Genomic DNA, 16,736 nt, shown 5'->3' with positions numbered 1-16,736 from the left:
CTATATATACACACATGTGTGCATATATACACATACATGCATATATACACACATTTCATGGGGTATGGAGAGTCACTTCAAGGCTCCCAGGGCCATAGGGCTTCCTGCTTGACTGATATTCATTAATGTTTGCTGAATTGCAGCAAACCTTTGCTGTGCCCATCCTGTTCTTTATCATTGACCATTGCTCTCAGGAGTTAATGTTTGAACCTGGCCATAAAGGAATCAACAGCTGCTGACCTCTGGCCGCTATTCGAAGGGAAGGGAGTCCCCTATAAAACAACCTACAGTGGACAGTCTGGTCAGCAGAGCTGCAGGTCAGTCGTGAAGAGGGAGCTCTATCGCCAGCATGAGTTTCTCCGGCAAGTACCAACTGCAGAGCCAGGAAAACTTTGAATCCTTCATGAAGGCAATCGGTGAGTGCTGCTCTGAAAGGCAAAGCTGTGGGTCACATCAATGAGGGTCTGGCCCTACCAGCAGTGGCTATTTAGGGTCCAAATGTTGAGATGGGGGAGAGATTCAGGCTATATACACAAACAAGGGGGCATTTTACTGACTTCTGGAGTTATTTGCAGCGAGTCCTCACTGCACAAGGCCATCCCATAGGCAAGTGGAAAGAGCACTGAACTAGGGTGTGGTCTGGATTGATGACCACATGTCGTTGGCACTTCGTTGTGTGATCCTGTTCCTGCATTTATTCATTCTTCAAACAAACAGTGATTCAAGGCTGATCACACACTGAGCACTGTGCTGGATAGATATCAAGGAGACAGATAATAAAGGTAATAAGGCATTATCTTATCGGGAAAAAGAAGAGAAGAAACAAAGGTAAAAAGGCATTCCCTAAGGTGTATGGAGCACACACTGCCAGGCAACTGTGCTGACCATGGGATATGCAATACCCCATCTATTCCTCACCATAAAACTAAGCCGGGTACCATTATTTTCCCACTTTACAGTTGATGTAATTGAAGCCTAGAAAGATTTAGTAATCACAAGCAAGGTCATGCAAGTAGGAAGTGTTTAAGTTAGGATTGAAAGCAGGCACTCATTCTCAGAGACCCTGCTTTAACCCCTGTGCCTCCCAGGGTCATGTACAGGAGGATGTGGCTCACGGAGGGCATGGAGGGATGGCTCAGTGGAGGTAAAGAGAAGGATCAGGCTAAGCCTTGGAAGACAGGTGTCTAGGGGACTAGGGCCAGGGAGCATGCTCCAGGCAGAGGGAGCCCTATAAGCAAAGGGTGTGGCGTGGCAAGGGAGGGTGCCAAGAATGAGAAGGGTGCTGAAGACAGCAGGGGCAAGGAGAGGAGGACCTTCAGCACTGCCGGAGAGGGATCTTCTGCAGGCAATTCATACTACCTCTGTGTCTCTCATCTCTCCCTCATGCAACAGGACCCTCTGTGCTCACTGTCCACCCACATAATGTTTGTGAACCTCAATTTGTATAACAGTGTGGACAAGTTCTAAAATTGGTAAAGCTCTATGCCAGGGCAAGGGATTACTGGCATGTCTTCCTCCAGAGCCTTGACTGCAGAGGTGGACACACGCTTGCCTGGCACAGTGCTGCTTTGGGTGTGTTGGCCTGGCATGATTATCGATAGCTCCCCTGTCACTCCCAGGAGGGACCTAGCTTGGAAGATCAACTCTCTGGTCACTCAGGGTATGGGGAATGAAATGCTCCCACTCCAAGAGCAAAGTCATCAAAGGAGGAGGGAATGAGGAAAGAGAGTGAGCAAGAACCAGGGTACTCACAAGAGGAATAGTTCTTCAGGCCAGAGGAGCGTCCTTTTTGTAAATTGACTGGCAAGATAGCAGCAGGCCAGGCCAGGCCACTGTCCTTTCCTTCCTGAGGTCACAGCCCATGCTGCTCACAAGTCCCCAGTGAGTTTCTGTGGCCCCTTGGAAGACACAGTGCCCTCCTCTGCCCCTCCATGCCATAACGTTTCTCTCATCTGCCTACCACAGTCATGAAACTCCCACCTTTGCCCATCTCTAAACCTCAGATGGTTTCCACCAGGTTTGCCGGAAGAGCTCATCCAGAAGGGGAAGGATATCAAGGGGGTGACGGAAATTGTGCAGAACGGGAAGCACTTCAAGTTCACCATCACCACCGGGTCCAAAGTGATCCAAAACGAGTTCACCGTGGGGGAGGAAAGTGAGCTGGAGACAATGACAGGGGAGAAAGTCAAGGTAGGAGAGCATCCCTTCTGCTGTCAGAACTTTCCTTGGAATCTGGCCCTAGGGCCTCATTCCTCAAGGCTCTAACTTCACAATTCCACCCATAGACACCATTTCTGAACCCACCTCCACTGTGGGAGAAGCAGAAAGACAAAGGCAGCTCTTAAGGAAGAATCTTATAGGGAAGCTGCTCTCCTCTTCCCAGGGATTGTCTGGGGGATGTTCCAGCCCCCAAAGTCTGAGCTTTCCCATATAGAGGATATGGGGGAACCAGGCATTGAGCAGGATTCTAAGTCTCAGGTTCTCCCAGGCCCAGTGCTCCTGGCACTAAGAGTCCTGTAAGCAGGGCCCAGGAGTGGGGCAAGTGGGAGTTTGTGAAAAACCCTTAACTGAGCCCAAAGTCAACTGGCCTTCACTGAACCTAGAGCTGGGAGATACTTCTTGAAGGATAGGGAGAGACTTATTGAAGGAAGTGCTGGCAATACCAGAATACCAGGGCCCTAGACAGGTGCTCAGACCCCGCCTTCAGGAGTGGTCACAAAGTCCCTGGCTTCAGCCACCCCATCTGTAAAATAAAGAACAATCAACCTCCCTAAACTGTAAAATAAGAACAGTCAACCCCCCTAGACTGAAGGCAGTGGGCAGGGCAGCATCACTTCTGCTGGGCACAACTCAAGGTGTGCAATGACAGCTGGGGTGTGGGGTGTGGGGTATGGGCTGTGTGAGTGGCAGATGGTGGCAGGGGGATCCCGGCAATGGGGGTGCCTGTCTCCTCCTCCCTCTGAAACACTCCATGCTTTAGCAGCCCTCTTCTCTCCTCCCCCCAGACAGCTGTGTTCATTGGGCTGGGAATGTTTGTCTTTTTATCTCTTCTGGTCACGCTTTTTTTCTGCCTCTCCAATTAGAACATTACAGGTCAGGATGATTTTAGGAGGAAAATATTCTTGATGTGCTCATGGTCAAGGGATTTAACTATGGTCCTTTTCCAAATTTTCTTTTTGGAGGCAAAATGTTTAACATTGTCCAGGGTCTTCGGCTCCCTGCTGGGTTCCTGTCATCTCTTCCAGGATGTATAAGGGCTTGGAAGGAGGCCAGAAAATGAAATGTTAACGTTCTGGGAAGAATAATACATACCTGGTTGGGCAGGTGGCTCATGCCTACAATCCCAGCACTTTGGGAGGCTGAAGTGGGAGGATTGCTTGAGCCTAGGAGTTCAAGACCAGCCTGGGCAACATACAAGACTTCATTTCAATTAAAAAAAAAAAAAAAGAAAGAAAAGAAAAAAAAAACAAAGAAGAAGAATACATACCAAAGCAAAAGATGTATTCTCTACTGGTCAATATTTTGAATTTTGCTACTACCTCCCTCCATTAGCTTGGGAGAATTGAGATTTTACTTGATTTGATTTTAGCATTTGTATTTGGGGCCACTTAGGTGTTCCATGCTCATTTCTAGATCACATGCCATGAATTAAAATTCTAACAAAAGAGGTCGTGACATTTTATTTAGTTTTTTTTTTTGTTGTTGTTGTTGTTTTGTGTTTTTTTTTTTTTTTTTTTGAGACGGACTGTGGCTCTGTCGCCCAGGCTGGAGTACAGTGGCCGGATCTAAGCTCACTGCAAGCTCCACCTTCCAGGTTTACGCCATTCTCCTGCCTCAGCCTCTCGAGTAGCAGGGACTACAGGCGCTTGCCACCTTGCCTGGCTAATTTTTTGTATTTTTTAGTAGAGACGGGGTTTCACCGGGTTAGCCAGGATGGTCTTGATCTCCTGACCTTGTAATCCGCCCGTCTCGGCCTCCCAAAGTGCTGGGATTACAGGCTTGAGCCACCGCGCCTGGCCTTTTTTTTTTTTTTTTTTTAATACTTTCAGTTCTAGGGTACATGTGCACAACGTGCAGGTTTGTTACATATGTATACATGTGCCATGTTGGTGTGCTGCACCCATCAACTCGTCAGCACCCATCAACTCGTCATTTACATCAGGTATAACTCCCAATGCCACCCCTCGCCCCTCCCCCCTCCCCACAATAGGCCCTGGTGGGTGATGTTCCCCTTCCCATGTCCAAGTGATCTCATTGTTCAATTCCCACCTATGAGTGAGAACATGTGGTGTTTGGCTTTCTGTTCTTGCGATAGTTTGCTGAGAATGATGGTTTCCAGTTGCATCCATGTCCTTACAAAGGACACAAACTCATCCTTTTTTATGGCTGCATAATATTCCATGGTGTATATGTGCCACATTTTCTTAATCCAGTCTGTCACTGATGGACATTTGGGTTGATTCTAAGGCTTTGCTATTGTGAATAGTGCTGCAATAAACATACATGTGCATGTGTCTTTATAGCAGCATGATTTATAATCCTTTGGGTATACACCCAGTAATGGGATGGCTGGGTCATATGGTATTGCTAGTTCTAGATCCTTGAGGAATTGCCACACTGTTTTCCACAATGGTTGAACTAGTTTACAATGCCACCAACAGTGTAAAAGTGTTCCTATTTCTCCACATCCTCTCCAGCACCTGTTGTTTCCTGACTTTTTAATGATGGCCATTCTAACTGGTGTGAGATGTTATCTCATTGTGATTTTGATTTGCATTTCTCTGATGCCCAGTGATGACGAGCATTTTTTCACGTGTCTGTTGGCTGTATGAATGTCTTCTTTTGAGAAATGTCTGTTCATATTCTTTGCCCACTTTTCGATGGGGTTGTTTGTTTTTTTCTTGTAATTTTGTTTGAGTTCTTTGCAAGTTCTGGATATTAGCCCTTTGTCAGATAAGTAGATTGCAAAAATTTTCTCCCATTCTGTAGGTTGCCTGTTCACTTTATTTAGTTCTTAAATGCACGTCACTTCTATTTGGAGCCAGAGAACTGCAGGCTTGGAATCATAGGAACCAGAACATTTCAGTTGTTATGAGCTGAGACCTGTGCAGAAGAAGCAACTTCATTAGCGAGGCTCTTGCCCCCCACCACCCTTTTCTCACAGGCCATCTCTCTGTTCCCTGCAGGCAGTGGTTCAGTTGGAAGGTGACAATAAACTGGTGACAACTTTCAAAAACATCAAGTCTGTGACCGAACTCAACGGCGACATAATCACCAGTGTAAGTTGGTGGTGCTCTGAGCCTGTGGCTCCCCGTGCTTGAGGGGAGAGGGGAGGTGAAGCATGGGGAGAGGTTCACGTACCCTAATGCCACCCCTCCACCCTCCAACCCCTAAACTTCTTTCCTATGGTCAGTATCTGCCAGCACTTACTGCGGATCCACAATGTCCCAGGCAGTTTACACATATTATCACTAATCCTTTCTGCTCAGCACTAACCAAGCAGCCACAGAGGCCTCCACCTGCCCCGCACGCCCACAGTGCTTCATAAATGCCTTTGCCCTTTTAGCGTTTATAAACAGAATCCCATTCATGGTGATATTATGGCACCTGACAAGCCTGGCACAGTCCAGTTATGCAGTCAGCCTTGATGCCTGGCTGCCAGCCACATCCTATACCCTATTTGGGGGTAGGGGAGGAATAGTGCAGTGTTTCTCCTGCAGGTATGTCCCCCTGACTCTTCTTTGCCACCAGTATATTTTTAGGGAGTCACATACAACAGAACACTGCCTAAGGAGGCTGTCATCATCACTCTGTTCAAATGGAAAAATTCTTTTTTTTTTTTTGAGATGGAGTCTTGCTCATCGCCCAGGCTGGAGTGCAGTGGCACCATCACGGCTCACTGCAAGGTCCGCCTCCCGGGTTCACGCCATTCTCCTGTCTCAGCCTCCCGTGTAGCTGGGACTACAGGCGCCCACCACCACACCTGGCTAACTTTTTGTATTTTTAGTAGAGACGGCATTTCACCGTATTAGCCAGGATAGTCTCGATCTCCTGACCTCGTGATCCACCCGCCTCGGCCTCCCAAAGTGCTGGGATTACAGGCGTGAGCCACCGCACCTGGCCGGAAAAATTCTTAAACTAGAAAGAGTGTGAGCATTACCCATCCAGTCTGCAGTTTCCCCCTCCACCCCAGCACATTCCCAGGAGGGCAGGGGAGCAGGAGATGAGCCGTCCTGCAGTAAGTCCTGGCCAACACCCTTTGATAGACTCCATCTCACCTAATCCTCCTGTCTTCTTCAAGGGAGGCTGGATGAGGGATTCAATAGACAGGTTGACCTATCCAAGTCATCAGCTAATAAATGGTAAATCCAGGGCTTGAACCCATCAAGCAGAAACCATTGCATTGCTGCTGAAGCTAAGGGGCTCCTTTTCACCCTGATGACATGGTATGTCATTCCAGCAGTCTTATTCAAGAGAACTGGCAGGGGTGGAGGGAACATCCTTAAAAACTCAAAAGCTGATGCATCCACTGTTTTTATAAGCTTCACAGCTCCAGGAGGACAATTATGTGCTACTCACTGCCTTCCAGGCTGTGCGCCTAGTTGTGTCCATGTGCATATATCCTTGGTGCTCAACATGTATTTAGTGCATAGTAGGTACTCAATGAAACTTTGAGAGATTGGATTGGGCTGGTTTGGATGGTCTTGCTATAACAGTCACTGATGTAGAAAAGAATTGAGTCAAAGGCAGGAGGACTTTCCAGGTGAGGAGGAGAAGTGATAAAGACTTGGCATAGGATTTTGGAAAACATTGCCAACCCTTCCTCTGGTCCTACAGGAAACCAGATGAATTTTTGAATTGTTTCATATGCCAACATATTTGGTGCTGTTTTTTAAGCTTAATTTTGTTTTTTACAATACAACATCAGATGAACACTTCATAATTTCTCTTCTGGCTTTCAGACCATGACATTGGGCGACATTGTCTTCAAGAGAAGCAGCAAGAGAATTTAAACAAGTCTGCATTTCATATTATCTTAGTACGTAAAATTCATGTAATAAAGTGAACTTTGTTTTTAAAAAAAAACTGTCTTTTCTCCTCAATGCCTTTTCATTGATGGTGCTATTGCTCACCATATTTTCATAAATATATTTTCATAAATGTTGATAATCCACGTGATCCACACTACTAGGTCAAATCCGAAGAGTAATTCCCTGAACACAAAACCCATGCTGCCCACTCAGGTGTATCTGCCAGGAAAGCCAGGTGTGGCTAGAGCTGCAGGAAGGCCCTGGAATGCCCTTTCCCAGTCAGGCACATGGGCAAGGAGCTGGAGCCAGAGGATGTGCAGTGGGCTGTCCTTGGGTGGCTCTCTCAAGGGAGCAGGAAGACTGGGCAGAAAAGGAGAGCTATACCCACAAGCACAGCCACAGTACCAGCCCACCAGCAGACAGGTGCAAAAGGTCAGCACTGACCCACCAAATAAACCTTTCCTCCTGTGGGAGGCTGAGCAAGGGGCTTAGTGAGAGGTACCAGAAGTGGACAGAGGAGGCTCAGTGGAAGTTCCCTCCATGCTATGGGCAGGGGCAGAAGGTAGGGGAAGGGGAGGAGTCCCTTCAATACCACTTCATGCCAAACTGTTAGGGGTTGAATTGCATTCCCCCAAAATTTATATGTTGAAGTCCTAGACCCCCAGTATCTTGGAATGTGACCTCATTTGGAAATAAGGTCATTGCAAATGTAATTAATTACAATGTCATACTGAAGTAGGGTGGGCCCCTAATCCACTATGTCTGGCGTCCTTATAAAAGGGGGAAATTTGGACACAGAGACATGCACATGGAGGGTGTCCATGTGAAGACTAGAGCTATGCTGCCACAAATCAAGGAACTGTTCGAAGCTGAGAGACAGTCCTGGACCAGATCCTTCCCTGACTCCTTCAGAGGGGCCATGGCCCTGCCGTCACCTTGATCTTAGGTTAACGGCCTCCAGAATTGCGAGATAATACATTTCTATTGTTTAAGCCTCCCAGTTTGTGGTACAATGGCAGTCCTAGCAAACTAATAATAGTACTCATATCCCTCAGAGCTGCCATTTCTACCTTCATAAGACGTTTCGGCACCCAGAACTGTATGCAGACCACAGTAAGCCTTGATGAATGACTGAATCGTTCACATTCCCCCTCTTCTCTTCCCACTTCTAGAGTTGAAATTATTACTTGTTACTTGGATTGTTTCCCAGGCTACCTGTAGCACCTCCCTGCCCCACTCTCACCTGCAGATCTCCAGACCACAACAGCATCCTACTCCTTAAACACACCACCAACCATAATGTGTCCTATCTCATTGCCCAGCACATAAGAGTCACACTCCTAAACCTGGCATCCAAGTCCCTATATCATGGGTCAGCAACCTTTTTCTGTAAAGATCTGGAGAATACATTTCCTCAGCTCTGCGGGCCATTTGGTCTCTGTCACAAGTACTTAATTCTGCCACTGCAGTGCGAAAGCAGCCACAGCCAAATAATGTGGCTGTGTTCCAACAAAACTCTATCAGCACTGAAATTTCAATTTCATATAACTTGTACATCTATTATATAGTATAGTAATAAACTATTACTCTTCTTTTAATTTTTTCCACCATTTAAACATGTGGAAACCATTATTAGTTTGTACCTTGTATGGAAACAGGTAGCAGCCAGATTTGGCCTGTTAACTGTAGGATGCCGATTCCTGCAATCATAGCCTGTCCAACCTCTTTTAGCCTGTAATATACATTCTAATCAAACTAAACAACCTCCCATTCCCCTCACAATTCAAGCACCACTTGCTTTGAGATGTCTTCCCAAACTGCTCAGCTGAAAGTACTCTTTCCCTCTCTGCCATTTTATCTGGACCAGTCTTTGCAACGCAGTTTGTGCCTTGCACTATTATTTTCTCCATATATTTGCTCTCCTTCTCTCACCTGGAGTGGAGCGTTAGGGAAAAAACAGATCCATTGTTTGGAGAACTAAGGCAGACTGAAGGAAAGAGTTTCAGTCTGCCTTTAGAGAATGATATTACTTCAGTAAGAAGTCAGAGTCAGGAGTTACGGGAACAAGAAAACAATAGCACACTATGATATGCCATTCACAAGAGTAAACTCCAGATGAACTAAAAGGCTAAATAGGCTGGGTGCAGTGGCTCATGCCTGTAATCCCAGCACTTTGAGAGGCCAAGGCAGGCGAATCACTTGAGTTCAGGAGTTTGAGACCAGCCTGACCAACATGGTGAAACCCTGTCTCTACTAAAAATACAAAAAATTAGCCAGGCATGATGGCAGGTACCTGTAATCCCAGCTACTTGGAAGGCTGAGGCAGGAGAATTGCTTGAACCCAGGAGGTGGAGGTTGTAGTGAGCCAAGATGGCACCACTGCACTCCAGCCTAGGAGACAGAGCGAGATTCTATCTCAAACAAATAATAAAAATAAATAAATAACAAGCTAAATAAATATGAAATGTTAGAGATAGATATGACTGTAGATAGCTTCCAACTATAGAAGAATTTTTTATACCAGATTTTTTATTTAAAAACCATCTAGGAAAAGATTAATAAATTTGACTACCTCAAAAATTTTAAGTTTTGTATAAAAAAGGTACCATGAACACAGTTTCAAAAAAAGGTGTGGCTTACATAACAAAGGTTAATAGACAGAATATAAAAATATCCCCCAAATCAATAAGAAAATCAACAAGTCAATGGAAAAATGGGTTGAGGACATTAATAGACATCTCACAATACAAAATATGTTTAGTCTTGTAGTAACCAGGGAGGAGGGATACAAAATGAGGTACCATTTAAAAAATCAAACTAGTAAAAAGTTAAAAGGTTGATAACACCTGGGGTTTATAAGGATGTGATGATCTCTGCCTTTGGTGGTAAAAATACAAAGTGGTGGACTGGGAGTGGTGGCTCACGCCTGTAATCCCAGCACTTTGGTAGGCCAAGGCAGGCAGATCACTTGAGGACAGGAGTTCTAGGCCAGCCTGGTCAAGAGACCAGCCTGGCCAATATAGTGAAACCCCATCTCTACTGAAAATACAAAAATTAGCCGGGCATGGTGGCAGGAGCTTGTAATCCCAGCTACTCAGGAGGCTGAGGTAGGAGAATTGCTGGAACCCGGGAGATGGAGGTTGCAGTGAGCCAAGATTGTGCCATTGCACTCCAGCCTCGGTGACAGAGCAAGGCTCTGTCTCAAAAAATAAATAAATAAATAAAATAAATAAATATATGTGTGTATATATATATATGGTGAACCCCATATGGAGCACCTTTGACAGCATCCATTAATATTTTCAATGTGAAGTCCCTAAAACCTAGTGAAGCCACTGTTGTGTCTCCCTAAAGAAGGGTTTACACACATGCACAAGAAGTGTATAAAGGATGCAGTAGCCAAAAACTGGAAACAAATGCTCCTCAGTAAAAACAGGGTTCGATCAACTGTGGTACAGCCATACTCTGACATAACCTACAATAGAGTAAATGAATGAAGTAGACCTGTATGTACTGACATAGAAATATCTCTAAGACAAAGCACTTCTTTTAAAAACTAAGTTTTAAAAATAATATTGATAGTATACTATCATTCAAATGTTGTTAAAACATGAAACAACAGTATGCATATACATCTATGTATGTGAACGTATGGAAAAAAATCTAATGGTTGAACATTATTATCTAGAACACCAGATAATAGCCACTACCTCTGGGAACAGACTGGTGGGAGGTCGAGAGCTTTTTGCATTATTTATATTGTTTGAATCTTCTGCTAACAACTCGTTTTGTGAAACTATTATTTTTAATGAGCAATAAAAAAGACAGATGACAAAGTAAAAATATTGGGCATGAAGACATGGTTCTAGTTAACTATTCTATAATTGTGGACCTCAGCTTTCTCTCCTGTAAAATGGGCAAGACAATCCCTTCCCTCGTGGTTTTTGTGAGGAGCCCATGAAATGATGCAAGCCAAATGCCATCCAAATAAAACATGTCATTATCTCCATCCTCAGATTCCTCAGCAGGTGTCAGTCGGGTTTGATAGTGAGATCGTTAGCAGAAACTGTCGTGCCCAGAGAAGTGAACCTCGAGAGCAGATGCAGAGGCTCAGGGAGGAAAAGAGGTTTGCTCTGGCCCACCAGGCTGACAGAGAGTGGCACTGCGGTGCTTTGACTCTGGAGCCACGGGAGAAGACAGTAGGGCAGACAAGGTCTTCTCAGCAAAGCTTCCAGGGATCTGACAAAATTCCCAATCTCCCCGCTAAAGGGGTTCTTCCCCTGAGAACATTTCTGGGTGTTTGAGGGGGTTGTTTGTGCTTTTTCCTGAAAAAGGAGAATTAATTTCAGATGTTGAATTTAGATTTTGTGCAGGTGCCCAGAGAACTTTGGGCCAGAAGCCTGCTTAAATAAATGGAATAAACAGCTGTTGATGGTGTGGGCTATTTTTACCCTGACCCCTCCCACACTTCGGGCCCCTCCAGGCCTCCTCTCTGCCTGTCCTGTGGGCATCCCACCAGAGAAAGTGCTGTTTCCCATGACAGACCATTGATTTGCAAAGAGCCAGTTTGGGTGTCTATATCTACACAAAAGTAGCCTTTTTTTTCTTTATTTTTAACTGACTGCCGTTAAGAGTAAGCACGGTGATTGGTGGGCAGGGAAAGGGGTGGGGGTGCTGCCTAACTTTTATCTTCATGCTTTATCTTCAGAGCACTTTTTCTGTATACACTAGAGGCATGTTGACTATCCCATGAATTTGTAGCATGTCTTATAGAAAAACGTGGAGACATGGAATTAAATGCATCTTCTTCACATAGCCCAGCCTCTTTCAGTCAAAGCAGGGCTAGGCAATGCTAAGCCCTGAGGATACAGTGATCTCCGGGAGACTCACTGTCAGTGGGACCATAAGAGTGAAAGTGTCATCCACTGTGATGCAGGCAGGTACTAGCTCCAGCCCCTGCTGCAGACCAGGTGGGGGTGGTGCCTAGAAAAAACATCTCAGAGGACGTATGAAAGCATCCAAGGATACTTGCTTCACAGGGAGATGTGGTATAAATGGGGCTTGGCAGAAAAGGAGGCAGAGAAGGAACAGAATCTCTACCATGAGTATGCTTTGACTCTAGCAAGGAGTTTGAATTTGATCCTGAAGACAGCAGAGAATCATTGAGGGATTTTAAGCTGTAAGAGTAACATGATACTAAATGCTTTGTAAAAAAATAATTCTGGCCATAGTGTCAAGGACCAATGAAAAGAACCAAACCTGAATAGAGAGAGACAATTCAGAGGCTGTGGCAACGGTCCAGGCAAGAGATGCTGGGGGCCTCAACCAAAGCAGTGCCCATGAGAACGGAACATAGCAAAAGGTTTAAGCATATTTAGGAATTAGAGTCGATGGGCTCTAGTTACTAGATGTGGGATGTGTGTTAGCAAGATGTATCAGTCAAGATGTATCAGCAGGAACTAAGGCACATTGTGAGAATGTAATGAAAGTGTTAGAGCAGGTAGCTAGGTAGACATGAGCAGGGCAGGAGAGGGCCCCCCCACCACCAACGAATGTCAGGCAATCATTAGGTGATGCTCAGGTAGTTGTTAAACTGTCTCTCTAAAATAATAATTGGTCACAGCCAGGGCCAGGGAAAGGCAATCTCCCAATAGATAGAAAATCCCTGAAGACGGTGGTCAGCAGCTTCCCAATAAGAGCTCAGGATTTGGGCAAGTGGGTTCAAACATGTACATTAAGAGGCAAAATGGCAGAGCTTAACTGATACATGACCTTCTAGGAACCCTCAACTAGTAAGGAAAAAAACACCTCAGATGAGCGTGTGAGCAATTCCAGTAAACACACTGCGCATGCAGCCCCGCCCAAGTGCTGGCAGGCCACTGCGCAAGCAAAAATCAAGGGAGGAGAGACGCAAAACCCCAGGAGCATGGCAACATATAAAACCCCAGATCAAAGGTCAAACAGGGCACTGGATCTCTCAAGTCCCCCGCTTGGCCCTCTTCCAAGTGTACTACCTTTCGTTCCTGCTCTAAAACTTGCTTCGGTCTTTCACTCTAACTTGCGCCCCTCAGACCAATGTTTTCCTCTCGGGAAGCGAGAATCACACTGCTGTGGACCTATTCGGATTTGCCACTGGTAACAAAAGGACTATTTACAAAGATGTGGTTAGAGTAAAGGGAACCCATTAGGTAGCTGAGGCACCCAGCCAGCAACTGCAGGAAGCCACCACCACCTGTAGACCTGAAGAGACAATGCAGGGGACAGTGTTACCGGAGCCCAGGGAGACCTAGATCTGTAGAAGGACCACGACTGCCCCTGGCTGTTCAGTTGTGGGGGGTGTCCTTCTGCATTCCAGTCTCCTGCTGGTGCTTCTTCTTGGTTAAATGAGAAAGAGGAAGTCAACCTTTCTGACACAAAGCAGGGCAGAGAAGAGTGGAGAAGAGTTGTGGGAGAAATGGAGAAAAACTAGCACGATGGGAACTCCTTTAGTTGCAAGTGAAAGAAACCCACCCAAATGGGTTAGGCCAAAAATGAAAAAGGGGCAGGGGGAACATGGTTCACTAGCTCATAGAACTAGAAAAGACAGATGGATCCAAAGCTGAATAACAACTCAGTATTTCTCCCTCAATACTAGCTGTGGTCTCCTGGGCCTCTCCACATGGCATGATTGTCAGCACCTCCATGGTCACAAACTGAGAGCTTGCATTCCTAGAGAACAGCAAGGACTCCTCCTCCAATTCAGAAGGGAAAGGGTTGCCCAACAAGGGTCCAATTGCCTGGCTTGAGTCACAAGCAGTATGGTTGGAGCCACCTAGTCCCAGGTCCCGATTCAGCATACAGCTTGACATTTGACATCAGCCTTTGCGGGAGTGTTTACACCAGGGAAATCAGCAAATGCTACAGATCAGGGCTCTTTTTCACATTGTTTTTAAGTCTCTACCAGCACTCCATTGACTCATGGGCCATCACTGTGTGTCAGGAAATGCTGTGCTGTGACAGGTTCAGGCTTCATCCCGCACCAGCCTGTCCTGAACTGCCTCCTCAGAGCCTCCTGGTGCAGGGCAGTGTCCCTAGAGAAAGGGCTGGAAAGTGTCTACCAAGGCCAAATATAAGTGCCACTGACTGACACAAGCCACATATCTAGAATTCTATCTGCTGCTTCAAATTTTAGTTCCCTGCACTGTCCCAGCTCTTGGCCATTCCCGGAAAGGTGCTAGGTCTATAAAAGGACTCCATACCTGCCCAGCACAGGTGAGCAGAAGGGAAGCAGTGAGAAAGGGCTGTGATTTACAAAGAGAGAATTTTAAAACCCTGCCTTGGTGAACAGGGAAGAGAAAGAAGGCAAACTGGACATGGCCATCAAAAAGCTGTATAGAAAGGAATATTCATTCTCCAGCAGCCTGGACTGCAGGATTCAGGTCCCAGGTCTTCTGCTGAGAGGCTTGCAACTGTGGATGCAGGGCGGGTCTGAGGACTCAATAGCAAAACTGCTGTGGTAAGCAGAGTGAAGTCCCCCAAAAGACGTCCATGTCCTAATTCCCAGTACTGTTTATGTGTTACCTTACATGGCAAAGGGGATTTTGTAGATGTGATTAAGGTAAGGACCTTGAGATGGGGAGATTATTCTGGATGATCCTAGTGGATCCAATGGAATCACAAGGGTCCTTATCAGTAAAAGAGGAAGGCAGGAGGGGCAAAGGAGATGTGATGACAGAAGGGGAGTCAGTGATGTGATTGCTGGTTGGGGGCCACTGCCAAGGAATGTGGGCATTTTAGAGGAAGACTCTTGCTCTCCTGGAGCCTTCAGAAGGAACACAGCCCTGCTGGCGCCTTGGTGTTAGCCCCGTGACACCCATTTTAGACTTCTGACCTCTAGAACTGAAAGATAATAAATCTGTTTTGTTTTAAGCTACAAAATGTGTGTGGTAATTTGTTCCAGCAGCCATGGGAAATAAACACAACTCCTAAAGACATCTGGGGAACTGTAGCATTGTGCTTGGGCCAGATTGTTCTCAGACCAAGCTTCGTGAGCTGGGGAGGCCAGGACTGGGAAGTGAGGACTGAGTTTCTGCCAGAGTGAGCAGAAAGGTACCGTGGCTTACAGCCGTGCTGCTGCCGATTGTACTTCTCTAAGAGAGAGGAGTCCTCCTGGCCCAGGTGAGACTGGATTCTGAATATAATTAATGCTGGGCCAGGAGGGGCAGGGAGCTTCTAGAAGGGCTATTTACTTTCATGCACTGGATGTTATCCACAACTGTGCATGCCTTGGTCCAGAAGCTTGGACCTCAACTGCCCTCAGAAATATTGTTATTCTTGGCCAGGTGCAGTGGCTCACACCTGTCATCCTAGCACTTTGGGAGGCCTAGGCAGGTGAATCGGTTGAGCTTAGGAGATTGAGACCAACCTGGGCAACATAGTGAAACCTCGACTTTAGAAAATAAATAAATAAATAAATTAGCCAGGGGTGGTAGTGCACACCCTGTGGTCCCAGCTGCTTGGCAGGCTGAGGTGGGAGAATCATTTGAACCTAGGAGGTCGAGGCTGCAGTGAGCCATGATCGCTCCACTGCACTCCAGCCTAGGTGACAAAGGGAGACCCTGTCTCAAAAATAATAATAAGAAGAAATGTTGCTATTCTCTCTGCTATGTGCCCCCAACTACATTTTTCCCTTCGGTATCCTTTAGAGAAGTGTAGTCTGTCACTCACCCAAGCAATGGCTATGTCTGCCCTTTAATACATGTATTTATCAATATATCAATGGTGCAGTGGGCAGACAGCTTCATCTAAAGGGTAATCAGAGGTCTTAGACTTGTTTGGCGTGGCCTTAAGGAATAGAGGTTTCAGGATGCAGATTTCATCCCAGTTTAAGTGAAGACTTCTTTAATGGTCTTTCTACGATCTGTTTTGCTACTCCCATGTAGTGAAGCTCCTTTATAGACCGACAACACTGCGAATTAATGTGTTCCTAAGTTAGGCCATTACTATGGTTTAAATATTCCCACCATGGCCAATTTTAAGTTATCAGTGTGATATTGATGAATGCAGAGTTGGGAAGAGATATGCCCTGCCGGCTCTCCCAAGCTGATAAGAGCTAGTTCCATCACACCACTGCTTGCCTCTACCCTTCACCTTCATCTTCTAACTGGGAGAAGGGACACCCCAGGAGAAGCAAGGTTGGAATGCTCAAAGTGTAATAATAGCTAATAATAGTCACTAAGCACATATGATGGGCTGGGTTCTCAGGGCTTTACACTTTAAAAAGTTAGTCCTCACAGCAAACTTATGCAGTAGGTAGAAGTCAGGAAGCTGAGGCATGGGTGAAATAACTAGTGCAAGGTCACACAGATAAGATTAGGAAAGCTGGGATAAAGACAGACTTGGATGGTTTTTCTTAGTGTCCATGTTCTTAGAAACGACACTGAAGTATTTCTCTAAACTTGCACAATCTAATATGGTAGCCACTATCCACATTGGCTAGCTAAGTATAAATTAGTTGAAATTAAATAACATTTAAAATTCTGTTATTCTATCATACTCCAGTGCTCAATAGTCACAAGCTGCTAGTAGCTACTGTCCTGTATTGGACAACATAGATATAATACATTTCCATCATCACAGAAAATTCCATTAGACAGTGCTGCTCTAAAAAGATTGTCAGAAAGAAAGAAGCCACACTTATTGCTTGGAAACACAAAGTGTTTAATA

The 16,736-nt window shown here is 45.7% G+C and overlaps 1 protein-coding gene across 1 annotated transcript; it reads left to right on the top strand.

The window, feature by feature from the left end:
• The first annotated feature begins 240 nt into the window (after positions 1-240).
• On the top strand, positions 241-7,086 carry FABP1 (fatty acid binding protein 1). Its single transcript, XM_010378430.1, has 4 exons — positions 241-416; positions 2,018-2,190; positions 5,187-5,279; positions 6,963-7,086. The coding sequence occupies exons 1-4, from the start codon at positions 350-352 to the stop codon at positions 7,011-7,013; spliced, it is 384 nt and encodes a 127-aa protein (XP_010376732.1). The 5' UTR covers positions 241-349; the 3' UTR covers positions 7,014-7,086.
• Positions 7,087-16,736: the final 9,650 nt, after the last annotated feature.

This window comes from Rhinopithecus roxellana, chromosome 17 (genome assembly GCF_007565055.1).
Source record: "Rhinopithecus roxellana isolate Shanxi Qingling chromosome 17, ASM756505v1, whole genome shotgun sequence".
Lineage (NCBI taxonomy): Eukaryota > Metazoa > Chordata > Mammalia > Primates > Cercopithecidae > Rhinopithecus > Rhinopithecus roxellana.
This window is presented reverse-complemented; position numbering and strand designations above follow the sequence as displayed.

What these genes read in the sequence shown, in the direction of transcription:
- FABP1 (XM_010378430.1), top strand. Translation starts at nt 350, where the DNA reads ATGAGTTTCTCCGGCAAGTACCAACTGCAGAGCCAGGAAAACTTTGAA. An exon ending in ATCCTTCATGAAGGCAATCG is followed by an intron (nt 417 to 2,017) that starts GTGAGTGCTGCT and finishes GGTTTCCACCAG; the next exon opens with GTTTGCCGGAAGAGCTCATC. An exon ending in TGACAGGGGAGAAAGTCAAG is followed by an intron (nt 2,191 to 5,186) that starts GTAGGAGAGCAT and finishes TGTTCCCTGCAG; the next exon opens with GCAGTGGTTCAGTTGGAAGG.